Source organism: Canis lupus, chromosome 33 (genome assembly GCF_011100685.1).
Source record: "Canis lupus familiaris isolate Mischka breed German Shepherd chromosome 33, alternate assembly UU_Cfam_GSD_1.0, whole genome shotgun sequence".
Lineage (NCBI taxonomy): Eukaryota > Metazoa > Chordata > Mammalia > Carnivora > Canidae > Canis > Canis lupus.
In genome coordinates, this window is record NC_049254.1 from 17,464,469 (window position 1) to 17,477,956 (window position 13,488).

At 35.7% G+C, this 13,488-nt stretch overlaps 1 protein-coding gene across 5 annotated transcripts in view; it reads right to left on the reverse strand.

The window, feature by feature from the left end:
- SLC9C1 (solute carrier family 9 member C1) overlaps positions 1 to 13,488 on the reverse strand; it is an 81,996-nt gene that overhangs the window by 55,393 nt on the left and 13,115 nt on the right. For 4 of the 5 annotated variants that reach the window (XM_038582805.1, XM_038582804.1, XM_038582802.1 and 1 more), the window contains 4 exons: positions 12,028 to 12,153; positions 8,241 to 8,402; positions 3,021 to 3,120; positions 847 to 990 (listed from right to left, as the gene is read on the reverse strand). In XM_038582805.1, coding sequence (XP_038438733.1) covers positions 847 to 990; positions 3,021 to 3,120; positions 8,241 to 8,402; positions 12,028 to 12,153 — 532 coding nt within the window. The remainder of the gene's footprint in view (positions 1 to 846; positions 991 to 3,020; positions 3,121 to 8,240; positions 8,403 to 12,027; positions 12,154 to 13,488) is intronic. The other variant, XM_038582803.1, reaches the window with a different exon arrangement.

Below are 13,488 nucleotides of genomic sequence, written 5' to 3' on the forward strand. Positions count from 1 at the left end.
CCATTAATTGGCACTAGCCAACTGATGTCGACGCCTAATTAGTTTTCCTAGATGGAAGTAGAATGCTAGCAAGGTGAGGAATAGAATCCAGAGAGTTTTCCTCCTCTGTGTCATGTCCTTTTTACTTACACGGGCAGACTCTCTTCTGCCCGCCCCCCTTTTTTTTTTCTTTTAACATTTTATTTATTTATTCATGAGAGAAAGAGAGGCAGAGACAGAAGCAGGTTCCATGCAGGGAGCCCGACGTTGGACTTGATCCCGGGTCTCCAGGATCACATCCTGGTTGGAAGACAGGCGCTAAACCACTGAGCCACCCGGGCTGCCCTCTTCTGCCTCTTACCGTTGAAAAGGGGGCTACAAAATTATTTAAGGAAAAAGGACATTTACAAAGAGGACTTCCTAATGATTTTTAAAAAGCTCTTTGTAACTATAATTTAATCAGAAGGAAATTATTTGTTATACAATGTTGGGCAAACAAAAGCAACATAAAACTCTTATTTATGATTGGTGCTGAACTTTATGAAACCTCATAGAAAAAAAGTAACACTGGATGAAACAATAGCAAATGTTAACAGCAGTTGCCTCTAGGTAGGAAAATTATGAAAAATTTTTTTCTTTCAATTATCAAAAATTGTATAAAGAGCTTGGATTGCTCTGAAATGCAGTTAAAAACTGGAAAAAAAGAAAAACCACCCCACTAAAACAGCAATTTGCTAATGATTCCTTGGCAAGTTTAAGAGGCAATTCTTTATTTTCATTCTAAGGGATGAATCATTTCTATTTAAACAATATCTTTGGACTTAGTCAATGCCCTATAAATAAAAAAAATACAAATGACATTCTTACCTTAAAACAATAAGTGTGAAATAGATATTTAATGAATAATATATGTCATAAAATGATACATATAAATACGTATGCGCAGGAATTAGAAGTCCAATGAAGGTAAACACCATAAGAAACGCAACAAATGAGAGACAATTCCAGAATCTGCATTTACAGAAGAAATAAATGTAGTTAGTTACAGTTAACTAATCTAATATATTTATCACAAAGTTATCCATGTGAGGCATTGTACTAGGTTTAATCAAGAAAATATGAATAAGGCATTTGCCTACACACAAAGGGCTTATAATTTAACTGGAGGGGAAGGAGCACTAAGACAAGTAAATAATTCTAGAGCAACTACATGTAAATGAGTGTGTTTTTTTGGCACGGATTCTGAAAATATGTTTTGGTTCATTCAGGCATCATGATTCATATACTTGAGAATCCTAATTGTGAACTCCTTATATCATTAGGAAGAGCTAAAATTATTTGTCTTTAAAAGAAATGCTGAACTGCTAGTCTGCCTTACATAGTGATAGAATTAAGGCTTATCCTAAAATCTAGCTAGCATTTAGATGTGAATTAATCCTTTATTCAAATGAATGTCCTTTGTAGATTCTCCATTTGGGATTTGTGAGCATATGTATATTCAAGTGCCCTAGAGCCCAGGAAAACTCTACATCACTCCAAGGTGCGTGTTCTCATCTGCTACAGGCAAAGCAATTTGGAAAAGGAAACTCAATTACCAATATTGATCATATTTTGGTGCTGGTGCCATAGGAGGCTATTTAAAATTTACTTCTTATTATCTTTCTATATATTTCCTGCTTAATGTCATAGTGTTATAACAAAATAAATATAGAAGAGAAGCATGAAAGAAGTAAGGCAGCCACTATACCAGCATGCAGGGGAAGCACATTTTAGGAGCAGAAACACAAGGACAGAAGCACAAACAGGGAGCATGACTGGCATGTCTGAGGAGCAGCAGAGTGATCAGTGTGGCTAGGGCAGGGTCAGTGAGGGTGAGAGTGGTGGAAATCAGGGGGACATAGGACTTTATTTGCCATTAAAACAACTTTGACCTGTAGCCAGAAGGGATGAGAAGTTATTAGATGGTTTTTAAACAAAAGGCATGATCTCAGTAAGGAGGAAGTGAGGCCGGTGAGGAAAATCATAAGATTGACACAGTGTAGTCTCAGTGTGATTGCAGAATTGTTTGAAATGGGGTCCTAGAGACTTTAAGCTGAAAACATGAGAGGTGATGCACATGAGACAGTGGCAAGGACCTGCTGCAGATGTTGTAGGATATAGGAGGGTTTACCATTGTTACCCCAGATTTCTACTATCTTGGTGAGTAGGAGCTGGTACATGTCATATGTTAGACAGTAAGATTCTTGAAATTGAGATTATGAAGTGATCATTTAGTGGGTGTTTTAAGCGGGATGGCAAACATGCTCATAGGAAGAGAGGAGGTCCAGGGAACTGAAAGGTGGAGTAGAAGGATCAACTGTGTGGTGATAGAATAATGGTGTGGCCATATTTTCTCTTATAGCATTGCCAATGCTCTTCAAATGCCCTAGCTTAATTTTTTGTTTTTCATGCCACCTCTTCATTGTCCTTAAAACATTGGTTTTCTATTCTAGTAGCAGTGCCATCTGAGCCATATTGGAGCCTGAGGCAAAAGGAACTAATCAGTAATATTGGTCTCATCTTTATTTAAAATTTTTGTGTTTTCACCATGGAGTTTCTGCATTAATTCTATTTTTTTAAAAATATTGTGCTAAAATATTATTTATCTTGATTACTGTTTTTTTTTTTTTATACCTTCTTAAATTTTGTGCCTGAGATGAGTGGCTTCACATGCCTTACCTTAATCCTGGCCCTGTCTAGTGAATTCTACTGGAAATTATTAAGTAGATGGGCAGAGAATGGAGAAAATTAGAAGGAAAAGGGAGCCCACATGAACTCAAGATAAGGTTCCAAATTTTGCCTAAAATTAGAGGACTAGAAGACACAAGAATAGAGTTTTTATTTTTTTAATTTTTAAATTTTTTTTTATTTTTTAAGAATAGAGTTTTTAATAAAGGATTTTAGTTGGGTAGTTTGGAGTCAGCATCTTACTTTGACCAATGTAGATGTAGATATAGTCACCAGTACAATATTATAGCTTCTAAAATATGCTAGCTACTCACTCAAGAAGAAGCACTTCAACTCCTGGTTTAAAACTTGTGGAATTTAAAAAAAGTCCCATAATGGCCAAGGTAAATATTCCAGACATTCCAACTATCTCACCTATTTTAAAAGAAATAAAGTATTACTCTAACATCAACAATGGCACAAATTTTGCCTGAGATGAAACTATCATCTTGATATTGATAGTACAGTAACTTTATAGAGAAGCTACCTTACTTGGTTTCAACTTGATTATGCGGCGGATTCTTACCACCACCCATCATCTGTCTTCTTTTTCAGATTTGCACCCAACTGTGTTGTCAAGTCTGTACTGAGCATCCTTGCACTGCTCTGGTTTCAGATCCTTGCCAATGATATGAAGCTCGCAAACTCCTTGTGCCCCAGTGTGGATTGAGCCCCCTCTACAGGTCTAATTTTTTCAGAGGGGCTCTTGGAGGAATGACATGGAAGTGAGCCAATGAGTTCTTTATGGACTAGTCCAGTTCCTGTGCTTTCTTCTTAGGAGACAGTAGGAGATAGAAATGGCTTGACTTTGTGGCAGGACTCAGGCAATCAAGCCAGTAGAAACCCCATATGGATATACTTCTCCAGCTTAATTTTGTTTGGGTACATTTACTCTGCAGGACTGAAAAGCATATAAAACTGGACTATTCTTAAAAGTAGTTGTATTAGAGTTATATTCCCCCTTGCTTATGAAAGTAGTATATTATCACTGTAAAAAATTCAAATAATTGGGACGCCTGGGTGGCTCAGCCATTGAGAGTCTGCCTTCGGCTCAGGGCGTGATCCTGGGGTCCCGGGATCGAGTCCCACATCGGGCTCCCTGCATGGAGCCTGCTTCTCCCTCTGCCTATGTCTCTGCCTTTCTCTGTGTCTCTCATGAATAAATAAATAAAATCTTTAAAGAAATTCAAATAATATGGTATGGTATCATTTTTTAAAAGAGGAGCTATAATCGAACTACCAAGACTTTAAGTACAGACCATCCCCAACTTACGAAGATTTGACATGGCAATTTTTCAGCTTTACAATGGTGCACAAGCAGTGTGAAGCCAATAGAAACAGAACTTCGAATTTTGAATATTGATCTTTTCTCAGGCTAGCAATTTGCAGTAAGATGCTCTCTCATGATGCTGGGCAGTAGCAGCAAGCCACAGCTCCCAGTCTGCCAGGCCGTCCTGAGGTGGACAGCTGATACATTTGCAGTCATTCTGCACCCCTACAGCCATTCTGTTTTTCACTTTCAGTACAGCCAGGACTCAATAAATTACATGAGATATCCAACACCTTATCATAAAATAGACTTTGTGTGAGATGATTTGCCCAACTGTAGGCTAATGTAAGTATTCTAGGCATGTTTAAGGTAGGCTAGGCTAAGCGACGATTTTTGGTAAGTGAAGTGTGCTAAATGCATTTTTGACTTACGATATTTTCAACATACAGTGGGGTGTATTGAGATATGACCCCATTGTGAGTCAAGGAAGATCGGTATAATTCTAAAAAAAATATATTAGAATTTTTATCATGTAAAGGACTGTATTTGTTTGGAAGAAATAATTTGATAAATTAGTTAAGAATAGAGAATGAGACCCAAAGGGCAGCTTTAAACATTAAAAGATACGTTGGGACGCCTGGGTGGCTCAGTGATTGAGTGTCTGCCTTCCACTCGGGTCATGATCCTGGGTTCCAGGGATCGAGTCCCACATCGGGTTCCCTGCCAGGAAGGAGCAGGCTTCTCCCTCTGCCTATGTTTCTGCCTCTCTCTCTGTGTCTCTCATGAATAAAAAAAAAAAAAGAAAGAAAGAAAGAAAGAAAGAAAGAAAGAAAGAAAGAAAGAAAAGAAAAGAAAAGAAAAAGAAACAGTTTAAAGAAAAAAAAGGTACTTGTTGAATTTATATACTAGATACAAGCAGTAAGAATTAAACAGGAAGCATGGAAAAGTGAGGAATTAAAGGGAGCTTTCAGATCTCATAGAACCACGAATTAAATAATTTAACTTCCCTTGTGAGCTCCCTTGTGCTCATCGTCAGTAAAATTTGCTAAGAACCAAAAACTTCTGTATATTTAAAAGGAGGTAGCAGGGATCATGAGGAACTAAACCAGCAATTTTCAGAGAGCATGAGATCTTTGGGTGCTCATAAGCTATAGAATTGGGAATTCAAGATAATTGGATCAAGATCTTTAAGAAGAGTGGAGTACCCAATGAACTCCTCATGATGGCATATATACGACATGCACACAAAGCCACACATTAAAAAAAGCTATAATGAGATTATACAGCAATAGGGTTTTGTAATAAGCTTTTTTCCACTTATTGTTTAGCAGACATTGTTCTGGTTAATAAATAAAAATGAAAACTTTTAATAGTAAAGAATATTGTGCGTATACTACTTTTATAACGTTGCCATATTTATCGATTGCCAGGCATATTTGTTTTTTTGTTTTGTTTTGTTTTGTTTTGTTTGTTTTGTTTGCCAGGCATATTTGGATCGCTTCTTTGCCCCTCCATTTCTTTGGCTTACTTTACATTACTTTGTTACAATAATCAGTATTTTAATTACTGGTGGCTTGCTTTTTTGTTTGTTTGTTTGTTTTTTTACTGGTGGCTTGTTAAATGTTTCTTACCTACCTAGTAGAGAAAGCTCTTCACTTTTTTAAAGGTTATATTGTCTGTTTTTACAATCAGTATTTCCAGATGATATTTTAAATTGGTAAAATTTCAACACCCTCAAACAGTTATTGTTTGATTCAGATTGTGATACATTTCAATTTTACAAAATTAGTGACCTTAGCATACTACTGAATCTTCCCTTCCAGAGATGGAAAATTACAAGTTTTATATTCTTTATTTTAATCCTGGCTAGAAATGCTACCTAAGCCATAAACTAATGCTTTGGTTAGTTAGTTTTGAATTATAAAGTAAGAGGGAAGTGTGGATATAGGCACTTTGAGGAGATTAACTCCTTGGTAGTCATAGTCATTTATTAGGTAATAGTGAAACTTGGAAAATATTTATGGTGAATATCTTGAAAATACCAATAATATAAACATTAAGCCAGCCTCCTGGCTTAGCACAACTAATTTATCTTAAAATGAATGGAAGTTCTTTTACATTAGATTTATATTTACTCTGTACCTCATTTTCATGATATTCTGTTCTAGAAGTTTCCTTTCTAAAATGTTTATAGGGCAGCCCCTGTGGCTCAGCGGTTTATTGGTGCCTTCAGTCCAGAGCGTGATCCTGGAGACCTGGGATCAAGTCCCACATCAGGTTCCCCGCATGGAGCCTGCTTCTCCCTCTGCCTGTGTCTCTGCCTCCCTCTCTCTCTATGTCTCTCATGAATAAATAAATAAAATCATTTAAAAAAACGTTTATAGAGACATTTTAACTTTAAAGGTTTATAATTATTTAAGGGGGTATAACCCTTAATCTTGAGGCTATGTTCACTTACTAAATGTGGTAGAAGAAATTCTATTCACTAGAATATGTTTTTTTGTAGAAATTTAGGTATCCACAATTAAAGTAGTATGTAAGAATGTATCTGTACTGACTGCTCTCTTGCTATCCATTAATTCATAAACTTGATTCTGTAAATTCACTTGATTATAACAGGCTTTAATCTACCGATTAGAGTTAGGAAGCCTCAAGATCCTATATTTCGCCTTTCTGTCCCAGACATGAAAATAATGAATGTTGTTACTCTTGCATTTCTAAGAAGATGTTTTCTGTCTTGATTTATTCAAATTTTATATTTCTTAGTAAACTTTTATACTTTTCCATGTTTAGCCTCAATCTTCTTGTTCAATTTACCCCTTTATATTTTATAATGTTTTGCCAATGTAAAGAGAATCAAATTCTCATTATATTTTCTACCTAGCTACTGCTGGCTTATAAGACACTATCTTTTTGTATACTTATCTTAAATTGAGCTATTAAAAAGCCTTTTAGGCTTAGTTTATTAATTAACTCTTTTGGTTTTTCTCTGAAGTCTAAAACATGGTCACTAATGCAATCATTTTCTCTTTCAAAATTAAGGATATATGTCTTTCTTTTTTTGTTTCTCTCTCTGTCTCTCTTATTGCACTAGCTAAAGCTTCCAGAGAAATCATGGATATCAGAATAGAAAACATTGCTTTGCTCCTATATGTAGATGGAAGGGCATAGTGTAAGTTGGTAACTAGGTATTATTTACTGCACATGCTAACTCCAAGTCATTTATAGGGCTGTCTTGAAGAGCTGAGTTGAACAACTTTCTGAGGCTGCATCAGAAAACAATAATATGGTGAATTACTAATATCTGCCATGCTTCTGTGAGGAGGAAGTGGTAGGAAATGGATTAATAACATTGATAGATTTCCTAATATTTAGTCTTACTTGATCTGTAACTTCTATTTTGATTTCCTTTTTGATCTAAAATTTACCAAGAAAAATATATTTAATTTCAAGCTATTAGAATGACTATTTTTTTAAAGATTTTATTTATTTATTTATTCATGAGAGACACAGAAAGAGAGACAGAGACACAGGCAGAGGGAGAAGCAGGCTCCCCACATGGAGTCCAATATGGGACTCGATCCTGGGACCCCAGGATCATGCCCTGAGCTGAAGGCAAACACTCAACCACTGAGCCACCTGGGCATCCCAGAATGACTATTTTTAAAGACTCTACTTCTGTAATTGGTAAATTGTGATTGTATTGTGATTGAACAGTGTTTGGGATTTATTAAAATGTTCTTCAAGTCTAGTTCATTTCTTTAAATGAATTACTAGTCATATACTTTTCTACTAGTATATGTAAAGAATATATATTCTATTTGGGGAGATGAAACTATATATTCTATAAACCAAACATTTAAGTTTTTATTTATATCTTTTTATAGACATCATTATTTTTTGTCCAACTGGTTATGAAATTATCTGGGAAAGGCAAACTGAAGTATCTTATTTTAATTGTGATTTTGTCAAAATCACAATTATATAGTGATATTTTATAGTGATATTTGCTTTATATATCTTGAGACATTGATTTCTGTTGTATAGATACTAATATTTTTATCCTTTGATAGGTTATTTTAACAAAAGCATTCCTCCTAGAGAAGTTGAATTTTTTTTTTTTTTTTTTTTTTTTTTTTTACAAATTTTGCCTGGTGTGTATTTTCCCATATGTTTGTTTTAAATTTTTCTGTTATTTAGTTTTAGGCATAGGCCCCAGACTTACAAATAAAAAAGATGAAGTACAGAATTGAAGAGCTGAGACTTATGTGATTGACATCCTCTCCAAAAACAGTAGACATCCACAATTGAATCAGTTTTGAACTTAGAATTCCAAATAAGAAACTTGCTAGAAAATAAAACCAAAGTTCAAGCAGGATGTCAAGGGCTGCAAGACAGGAGAGTAAACAGAAAATGGTTAATAGAAATTACTTGAACTTAATTTTAAGCAATACTCTGGGTCAGCTTTTCTTTTTGTCCTTACCTTTAAAAATAGCTCATTGCCATTGGTATGTATGGTAATTTCTTATTCCTAAATTGAAAGTTTCTATTCAAATGCTGAAAGCCATATACAAGTTTGCAAAATTCAGTCAGTTTAATTTAAGAGCTTCTCTCAGTGCCCATTAAGAAATACACATGTAGGGGCACGTGGGTGGGTCAGTGGTCTGCCTTTGGCTCAGGTCATGATCTGGAGTCCTGGGATCTAGTCCCGTATTGGACTCACATGAGAAGCCTGCTTCTCTCTCTGCCTATGTCTCTGCCTCTCTCTGTGTGTCTCATGAATAAATAAATAAAATCTAAAAAAACAACAACAAAAAAGAAATACACATGCATTCAGGGCCAAACCGTGCAATAATTCTTGGAGATGCAGTAATGAAAAAGAAGTAGAAAGTCCTCAAACTCTTGGAATTTATATTCTATTATCTAGAAAGATCCTCACAGGAAATACAGAGAAAGGAATGCCTCTTGAGTCCCATTGGAGTGAACCTCTTGGGTTCTTTTGGCTTGCCAAATGAACTGATTGATTTCTTTAGGTCACGCCCTGCTCTAGGCATGTTAAGCCATGAGTTAAGCCATCCTGGTAATTTGGGGAGTCTAGCACCTCCTGCAACTGAAACAGAACAGAGATTGACTCTGATTTCAGAAAGAGGTAGGGAACTGGAGTTACAAAGACCCCATTTGAAAGTTGCTTTCTTTTTTTAAGAAAGGAAAATAGTTTTTAATCAGTAAAATATTTACTGCATGGAATTATTAGGCCAGGAGAAGCCTCAAAGAAAACCCATTATTTTCCTTCCTTTTCTTTCTTTCTTTCTTTCTTTCTTTCTTCTTTCTTTCTTTCTTTCTTTCTTTCTTTCTTTCTTTCTTTCTTTCTTTCTTTCTTTCTTTCTTTTCTTTCTCTTTCTTTCTTTCTTTTTCTTTCTGATTCCACTCATCTATTCATGAGAGACACAGAAAGAGAGGCAGAGACATAGGCAGAGGCAGAAGCAAGCTCCCTGCAGGGAGCCTGATGCGGGACTGGATCCCAGGACCCCGGGATCATGCTCTGAGCTGAAGGCAGAAGCTCAATCGCTAAGCCACCCAGGCATCCTGGAAATCCATTATTTCTTACAATGTTTTTAAACTCCTAGCATGCAAGTTGGAAAAGACAGACCTGTGAGTGTGGTAACTCCTCTTAGTTTTCCTCTTTATGAAATACGTGCTGATTTCAAAGATTGAACAACATTATTTAAATAATTACATGAGTTTTAAAAATAATAATTACTATGAAGATAATTGATCACTATTATGTCATTTGTTATAAATGAACTATCAGTAAAGCTTATCAAGCCTCTTTTTTTCTTAAAAGAAATTTTTCTTTCAAAGCTTTAAAAATCCAGAGAAATCCCTTGTAGCTGAGGAATTAAGTTTACTGTTCTCTTCATCCTTCAGGAGAGTTTTTATTTTTTATAAATAGTAAGAATTTGTATAAATAGTGAGAATATATAGAAGTATAGTAGTAGTATATTCTTGGTACAAATAATGAGAATAGTAAGAATATTAGTTCTTACTATTATTATTTAAATAGAGTGATTACTTACAGTTTTTACTTTTCTGAAATTTTAACACAAAATTCTATTCAATTAATTTTATCAAAATTATGAAGCCAGCTCTGTGAAAACAAGGACTATTATGTTCATGGTTAAGCACAAGGCCTAGAATAGGAGCTATCACATAGTACATATCAATAAATAATTGTTGTATTAACAAATTAATTAATTAATCTCCATATCAGTACCCATCTCCTACCTCTCTCTCTCTCTTTTGTTTACCAGTAAATCAAGTTCTCTTGTTTAAATGTAGATGTAAGCTCTGATAAGGTTCCCTGAAATTCTGTGGTCAATATTTACTGCCTTAAATGGAGCCTAGTAGAATACTGGACCAGGTTTGGAGGCTGGACATTTATCTGTCCAATCAGCACTTGTGACTATATCCTTGTATTTTTTGGTTTTCTGAAAGAGTGGTCCTTGAGTTTTAAGAAGCTCCTGAATATATCTCTTTGTTGCTTACTTTCATCATTTTTAGAAGGCCCTATCTGCAGTTTAATGGTGAAAGCTCTCTGGGTGGCAAAATATGGATTTTGGAAAAGGTTGAATATATGTGGTGATTTGATTTCCTCACATACCACAGATGGAATATATGAAGTACTTAAAGAAGATGTACCTTCCTGTGCTAAATTGGGGTTCTAGGCTCACCACAGATATTCCAAGCTGCCATGGTCTGGATAAACTAATTGGATATGGAATAAGACTGAGGGTGAGTCGGGTAACTGTCCACCCTCTGGACCAGCTCCCTTGAGGAAGACATGAGAAGAGTGATGATACCCAGAATGGGTATTCTTGGGAAAGAAGAGTCTTTAGTTCTTAGCTTTAGACATTGATTATAAATATGTAAGGCATACATGGGTCAGAATAGAGGCAAGTAGGATCCCTGCTGCCCCACAATGAACTATATATCAACTGTAAGTCAAATCTAGATTCTCATAATTAAGAACCAAATTAATTGTGGTTGACTATGGTTTATGTAAATAAGATTTAGAAATCAAGCTCTATGAAATAGAGAGCACCTGGATATTATATGGAATACCATATGCCAACAATTTTCTCAAGAAACCTATAATCATTACTTTTCCAAGACCAGTGCAGTAGTAACACAGTAAAAAAAAAAGCAAATAATTTCTAAATATTACTTTGAAAATATTTGATTTCATGGACATCCTTAAAAGGTCGTGTGTAAAGCCTCCCACCACATCCAATGTAGTGACTATACTCTGAGAACCACTGCTGCAGGAGGAGAGTATGGAATTTTGATCAGGGAGAGACACATAAGATGCTTCTGGGACTGCTGATGACATATTTCTTGTCTCGAATGCTAATTACACACCTGTATATTTTATAATCATTCATTATAGTGTACATATATCATTTATTATATATGTATATATGTGTAGACCTACGATAAAGTAATGAAAGATACTTATGTTCAGGGCTCTCTGAATAGGTAAACAAGCTCATGAACACCTTGCAATCTTTCTGTTTACAAGCACTGCTCCCAGACCCTGAAGATGGCCATATAATTCCACTTGATGTTCCCATGGGGAGATAGCTCCAGTGAAGGGAAGGGCAATTGCTGCATCCTCTCACCACTGGCAGGCGCACTACCTGGCCTATCTTCTGAGTTCATCTTCAACCCTTACAAAACAACATTTCTCATTCTTGTCAAGCATTCAACTCAGCCTAGGTCTGTGGAATGTTGGCCCTATAAGCATCCTCATGAAAGTCCCTACCCAGCTTCACAATAAAACCACAACTATTAAATAAAGGGATGTGTAGTAGTTCTTTGTAAAGGGTAGATCATTATACTAATACAATTATAGTTGTATAAGCATAACTTAATGAGAAAATATAAAATCCGTATCAGCTTTTAGAAAATACAGCATTCTGATTTTAAGAAATTCAGAAAAAACAAGTACTTACTTATAGAATGGTTCTTCTTTTGCAGGTTGACATTAATCTCCTCAATACCACTGAATATAATCAAAGACATTATAGAGGTCATCAGACTTTCTCCATTAATTAAATTGACGAGGCTTCTAGAAAGACCTATGGAAGAGAAAATATTTTATTTGAGGTGGGAAAATCATCAACATTAAAGAATAAAATTTTGGGCAGCCCCGGTGGCGCAGCAGTTTAGCGCCGCCTGCAGCCCAGGGCATGATCCTGGAGATCCTGGATCAAGTCCCATGTCAGGCTCTCTGCATTGGAGCCTGCTTCTCCCTCTGCCTGTGTCTCTGCCTCATTCTCTCTCTGTGTTTCTATGAATAAATAAATAAAATCTTTAAAAAAATAATAAAATTTTATTAGCAAGTAGGAATATGTTCTTAGCTATAGATTAATGTCACATACTTCCCCATGTACTTAAATAAACTGTAGTCATGTTTGAAAACTCCCTTTAAGGAAATTTAATTATGTATCAGCTGTAAGTTAAGTTTAGACTCCCATAATTAGGAATGAAATTAATTGTGGTTGACTACGGTTTATACAAGTAATATGTAAGATCAGTGAGCTGTCATTCTTTGTTTTAAAGTCCAGATGAAAACATGAAATTCACTAATTTTTGATAAATTTGGTGATTTAGCCAATATTATGTATTTTAGGAAGACAAAAAACAATGATGGAGGAATAAAGGAAATTCATAAGCCAAGCTTAGAGCATGTAAAGTAAAGTATTAGGGCAATTGTCAAGATAATCTCTGTATGATTAGAAATTGGCTTGACTTTCCCATACATTCAAGGAGTTTGAAATCAAGCTCTATGAAGTGGAGAGCACCCAGATATTATGTACTCCCATCCTAATTTCCCTCCATATATGATGATATTCTAAGTTTAGATATCTATCAATTATCATTTTTTTCTATTAAATATAATTGTAGTGGCAAAACTATAACTTTGACCATCTTAATGATTTTCTGTATGTCCACAGAAGGAAATGTTATTACATCCCCGAACCACTCTATGATTACAACTAATACAGTAAGTATGCTGTTGCCAGAGAAGAAAAGCCAAGGCATTTTGCTCTTGTGGAAGCTCAAGTACCTTAATGGTCCAATTGTTCGCCTCCTTATGCATCCATGCCCGTTTCTCTAAAAGTGCACTTTCTTCACCTAAGAGATCCAGTCTGTTTTGTTATGCGACATGATGCAAACAGAGACTTAAGAAAGATTTTTGCTTCCTATCTCTTGAGTCTCTGCCACCATCATGATAGTGTTCCCTGGCTGCACTACTAGAAGATTGTGAGAAATACATGGAAGAAAGGTGGATCTTCCCAAGTGGGGCCATCCCAGATCACTTGGCCCTCAGGTGACCCTCCAGCTGACTGTAGACTCATTAATGAGCCCGGCCAAGATCAGCAGAGTCCAGCCATACCATCATAACTGCT